At 42.3% G+C, this 6,311-nt stretch overlaps 1 protein-coding gene across 1 annotated transcript; it reads right to left on the reverse strand.

Annotated features, from left to right (window-relative positions):
* Window positions 1-746: 746 nt before the first annotated feature.
* LOC127620679 (transmembrane protein 26) lies at window positions 747-5,655 on the reverse strand. The gene is given in 9 exon segments (XM_052093875.1): window positions 747-896; window positions 899-993; window positions 996-1,207; window positions 1,209-1,272; window positions 1,275-1,302; window positions 3,553-3,584; window positions 4,004-4,080; window positions 4,082-4,136; window positions 5,466-5,655. Coding segments are annotated over 9 exon segments (903 nt in total).
* Window positions 5,656-6,311: the final 656 nt, after the last annotated feature.

Raw genomic sequence — 6,311 nt, forward strand, 5'->3', positions numbered from 1 at the left:
CAGGTTTAATTTTCAATTCTTTACACTTATGAATGAAGTACTTAGCAAGAAAAATAATTAAGTTACATAAAAAAATAAACCTCTTCATATTGTTTATCAAAAATATTTGTGAAGAAGTGTCCAAACCTTATTCCACTCAATATTTTTTACAGATCTACCGGTATTCCAAGTTACAATTGAATGTGGCCTGAAAATCTTGAATATGTCAAATATTTTTCATAATAGGAGGTTTAAAAATATTTTTACCTACTGGTGTGTCAGCTGAATCTGGTGGAGCTATATATGAACAAGATGAATAAAAGGGCGTATGAGCTATGTATAACATAATGACCCCAGTCGGAATAGCATCTAACACAATACAATACTCTTTGGGGATGATAGGTATTTTATAATGAAATAGAAATTATTGATATGTGAGCAGATGATCATCCTTATTGAATAATTGGCTCACAATTTCAATACTATTTCTAAACCACATTTAAAAAAACAAGAAATATCCTTATTATTCCAGATAAAATAACTAGTTGGAGAATAATTGAAAACAATAGATAATGCTAAAAGAGCCTGCTTGTGACAATTAGATAGAGCTGTTTACAGAGGGTGATGTCAGGGTAAAGTTGAGGAGGCGTCATAAAAACGTGTCATGGTAGCGCGGTTCTTACAGTGAGTATGTTCACACTGCCAACTGGTGGTCACTAAAGTTACAGCAACCAGCACTACTTTTACTGTACTAATATACTAAACTACTAAGTAAAATCTAAGAATCTAAAACTTGATGATACGGTTTCATTTTGAGTAAGTTTAAACTTCCAAAACCTCTGAGGTTGCAAAACAATGAGGATGATCTTGTAAGTGAAGAAGATCATCAGCTGGTTCAGAACATTCACACATACCATGACAAGTAAATAAGGTAAATAAGGAATGCTCCATCCTGCAGACACCACAAAATGCTCCAGATTTCAATAGAGCAGCAGGAAATAGTACAGCCAGCTAACACAGTTGGGTGGGTGGCCTCACACTGGATTTGCTCGTCTGGGTAAGAACAAGTGGAAACTGCATCAAGACCCAGGAGAACAAACTGAGTCCAACAATGATCACTGCCTTCTTGGTCTTCACCTGTGGCTCCTTGAAAGTGTCAAACATGTCCAGGATATTGGCACCAAGACCCACGTAAACCATGAGCAGTTGAGAGAGCTGATCTCTTGACGCCCTTTGGCATCAGCCAGCAGCCCAGAACCAGAACGATCAGCATGGTCTGCACCAGAGCCTCCACCAGTTTTCAGGATCAGGTTCTGACAACCCCTGTCTCACACACACACATAGGCTTATCACTATGGTAACAGAGGAGACACTGCAAGCAGATTGCGAGATGGTGGTAATTTGAATGGATGAATCAAATATGTTGTTAAGATATTATTGTAAACCAGATTAAAAAGGTTTCTTCAAACGGTTTATAAGGAAAATGACTGCTTTGACTCATTGGAGTGCCCGAACAAAAGATCCATGAGAGGATAAATTAATGAAAGAGGACAACTGAGATGATTTGGTTTCTCATAAGTGCAACCCGGGTAGGGTTATTCTTATTTTATTTATGGTTGGCATTATTATTCTAAGATAATATTAACATAAATAATGTGCATCTAATGAATAATGTTTATTTTGAGGTTAGTTTCTTGTTAGTTAAATAAATAATTAATTAAGTATGTTTTATGGTTTGTGCCAGCAAGTTTGTTAATTTAATTGATGATTGGTCGTTTATTTAGTTTAACCCCGCCTCTATGAGAGGATATGGATTGTGATTGGATACAGGAAAAGAGAGAGAAGATGGCATAAGTCATAATATTTGCTTGTGCGTTTACGGTAAAGAATGTTTAATGTTGAGTTTCATCTCGTAAGGTGATAAGTGTTTATAACACTGTTTATGTGAGTGATTGCTTTTATTTTGTTTATGAAAGTTTAAATAACTTAGTTTGAACCAAGTTCGCTGCACCGCGCAACACAAAGACATGTGAGTTCATCAGAGATCCACGTGAGAGAGAACTGTGTACATCGAAGAGTATCGGAGTTCGAGAAAACTACAGACGTTTAGAGGAAGAAGATTTGGCTGCTGAGAGTGGTTACGGACAGATCGCTGATCTACGTGGAGTTCGTGGATGATCGTTTGGGTTTGTTTGGATTCCAAAGAGGAGTTCAGGTGATATACATTTTATTTGGTGTGCTCTTTAGAGGGAAGAGGCCATTTGTGTGTTTTTAAGGCCATAATTCTCTCAAGCCACTAACAGGCCTGCAACGAGTTGGTGTGTGAGAGTGTGAGTGTGTGTGGGCCCACAAACACCGGCAAACCACCCCCACAAAAGTCCAGCAAAAAAAAACCTACCTCCTCGTGGTGCCGGACAGGCAATGCTGTCGTGGACATTGCTGTGGGGGGAGGTTCAATTCCGATTGGCCTTTCCTCCTCATGGTGTTTGTAACCACCACAGCGGTCAAATGGGGGCTCTGGATGGGTGCGAGGGGCTGGTAACCCAGCAACCTTTTCCATTAACTACCACTAAACTACGATGTAAAGAACTTATTAAGCTTGTGCCGGAGGCCCCGGGGAGACAAATCCCATTTGCCGGAGCCAGGAGACTGAATTCTTATACTCGGGGCTCATGGAATGTTAGAATGCTCACTGCGGAGGAGAGGCGGCCACTCCTCTGTTGGGAGCTGGACCTGTACCGCCTGAATCTCTGTGGTATTCAGGAGGTCCGGTGGACCGGCTCTGGCTCCTGCCACCATGAGGGGTGGTCAGTCCTCTACTCAGGGCAGGAGACTGCCAAACAACAGGGAGTGGCTCTTCTTCTGAAGAAAAGAATGAAGGGGGCGTGGGAGCATGGCGGTGAGGTGAGGTGTGGGAAGCTGTAAGCCTCAGGATACTTTGGTCTCACCTTCCCATCAAACAGATTTGAGGAGTGGTGGTCATGGTTACTTATGTCCCCACTTGAGACGAACATCCATGGACTGATGCAGGCAAGGCCAATGAGTCAGATGCCTTCTATGACCTCCTGTCACAGGTGCTATCTAAAATGGCCCCTCGGGATAGAGTCATCTTGTTGGGTGACTTCAATGCCCGAGTTGGCCAGGATGCTGGTCTGGAGTGATTGGAAGGCATGGGCCAGATCAGCTCAATAACAACGGCAGGAGGCTGCTATATTTTTGTGCAGCCCATGGGCTTGTAATTACCAAAACGCTGTTACGGCATAGGCGCATCCACACCACATCATGGATGCATGCCGGGTCAAAGCAAGAACATCTGCTGGACTAAATAGTGATGGAAGAGTGGCTGCGGGCAAATGTCCTTCACTCCAGAACCTACCGTGGAGCTGATCTGACCACTGACCATTGACTTGTCATCTGTAAGATGCGCCTGCCATTCTTCCACTCCGGTGGTGGGTGTACACCCAGGTCACCATTCAAACCCTTAGTTGCATGGTCTCAGCTAGCTGATGGAAGTTGCAAGCGAGAATTTCATCATTGCCTGCGACTGGGTTTGGCATCGTCCCCCAATCCTACAGATGTCGAGGGGAAATGGGCTAGATTTAGGACTGTGGCTCATACAGCTGCAATAGATGCTTTGGGTACATGGTCCAGACCTCCCAATAAACCCTGGCTGACAAAAGAGGTGTTAACGGCGAAAGGAAGAGGCGAGAACCAGTCAAAGCATCAAAGTAATATTTAAATAAACAAAAAGACACAAGCATAAACACATACAGGGTAGCTGCCTGTAGCACTCTCTCTCTCGAACTGCCGCCTCCGGCAGACTATATCCCTCTTGTCAGCTTGATTAGCCTCCTCCTTGCCACAGTGTGTTTGACAGTAAAATATTTTGAAAAGATTTAGAAAAATCAAGCTCAGCATAGAGAGAGAGAAATAGAGAGAGATTATGAGTGGTTTTGCTCAAAGCTAAATGTATTTTTACTGGTCAAGTCTGAATATCTGAGTTTTATTGTAATGCTTTTAACACAGAGGGAACAGGGAGAAGAATTCAAGGACAGAGTTTGTGCTGGTATTGACAGGTTGGATTGTAGGAGATTCAGCTCCGAACCAAACAGAGGGAATACCAGTGCTCAGGGATAGAAAGACCATTGGGGAGAACCTGCAGAAGAGTGAAGAGAACATCACTTTATGGATGGATGGATGGATGGATGGATGGACGGACGGATGGATGGATGGATGGATGAACGGATGGATGGATGGGCAGATGGACGAACGGACGGATGGATGGATGGATGGATGGATGGATGGATGGATGGATGGATGGATGGATGGATGGATGAATGGATGGATGGATGGATGGATGGCCTGCTGAAAAGCCATTAGACCAGCATGGTCTCTTTCCATCATGAGATGGTCACCTAGCATAGCCTTGCCAAACTGAGCAGGAGAGGTTGACTGACCAGCATGGTTTTTTAAAGCTGGTTTACCAAGAATGTCTTGCTGGTTAAGCTACTGTATTAAAAAGACTGGTTGAGACAACATTATACCAGCATCCCATACAATGCTGGTCTTTTCAGCAGAGTATATTTTACTGTCTACATAATAAAGCCACCAAAAGGCTATGTCAGATGCTTCTAATTGGCTGGTAAAGCTGTGTGACACCATAGTGTCCAGTACTGCAGGCACACCAGCCCAACGCAGACTGCAAATTACTCCCATTAGCTATGCAAATCCCCACTGACATAGGCAAGCCTCTCTAAAGAGCAGACTTCAAAGCATACTGTAGTGTAGTGTAGTGTAGAGAATGTGTGTGTGTGTGTGTGTGTGTGTGTGTGTGTGTGTGTGTGTGTGTGTGTGTGTGTGTGTGTGCATGTGTGTGTGTGTGTGAAAGAGTGAGGGAGCAGTGGGAGAGAGTGAAAGAAAAGGAGAGATTGAAAGGTAGAGACGGAGATAAAGGCAGAGTGAAGGGGATGATGAAAAGGACGATGTTCTCAGCAGGTCTTCGGTCCGTGACAGAGGGAGGGGAGAATCTCATTAACAAATTTCTATCACAGCAATCTCCATGTACTGTACATAATTCAGCCTAGTAATACATAAATCAGACTGAATGCGATCATGTGCTGCTATGTGTAAATGCAACGGTTATTTTTGCATTGTTGTACTGAGAGAAGGGGTTATTATCACTCGTCCCTGCAAGACAGACTGAAGAGCAGAGAGCTTCAAGAAAAGAGAGTGTAATTTTCCACATTCTCGTTAGTGTTAATCACGGCACCCTGCTTCTGAGCTGCATGTCTTTTTATAACAGCACGTTTGGAGTAATTCTGTGAAGGGCAGAGAGTGTCAAGACAAAGCAGGTCTTAAAACTGTGCAAGAATTTCAGTGACATCAGGCCCAGTACATTATACAAGACTCAGTTAACAATCTCCCTATTAAAATATAATCACTGTATCTTGTAAGCACTACGATAGTATCATTGAGGTCATCATCACATTTCCATTCCGCATTACGTGTGTATTTGATTGTGATGGCCATTTCGATCCCCAGAAGTGCCACACCCAACAGCAGCCAATAGGTAGGTTCTCCAGTCTCCTCCACCATGTGCCACACCTTCAGCACATCATGGACTACAAACAGGAAGCGACTCAGAAGAGCCAATAAGATGCACAGAGCACTGCACATTGTCCAATCAATGCAGTCCGAATCAGGCAGAAATAATTAAAGGACAAAACAAGTTTCATTAATACAATGTGTTGTTTGTTTTTGTCTTTAAATAGAACATAAAGGCCTGCACATCAGAAAATACCTTAAAGGAGCAGTTAATGCATTATTTGATCAATTGGATAAATGATAAATTCATAGGTTTCAAAAATATGCTTTATTATTTTTAAGTAAAGAAAACCTCTCATATTTAACTCACACATGCCATTCCAAAACTGAATGACTTTCTTCCTTAAGAGGAACACAAATTGAGGTGATATAAATGAATTTAGTGGTCCATTTTTAAAAAACAATAGTGCATAAAGCTTAAAAAAGGATCAAAAGGTATCATTAGAATAGTTTAAAACAAAATGTGTTACTTAAAAAACTTGTTACAGATAATGCTTACTGCTGCTCTATGATCACCCATTATGATGTCATCTTTAAGGCCCCCTACAGCAAAGTTATCTGTCATGAGGATACAGCCCATAAGACAGCATTTTCAGACACTACACATTCCCCCTTTTTCCACCATGACACTGTCCCAGCCAGGACATTGGGCAGTGATAAGACCTCCACAGCAACACAAAAAAATACAGGCTAAACCACCTTTATAATGGCCCTGGGATCAGAAACAT

This window comes from Xyrauchen texanus, chromosome 27 (assembly GCF_025860055.1).
Source record: "Xyrauchen texanus isolate HMW12.3.18 chromosome 27, RBS_HiC_50CHRs, whole genome shotgun sequence".
Lineage (NCBI taxonomy): Eukaryota > Metazoa > Chordata > Actinopteri > Cypriniformes > Catostomidae > Xyrauchen > Xyrauchen texanus.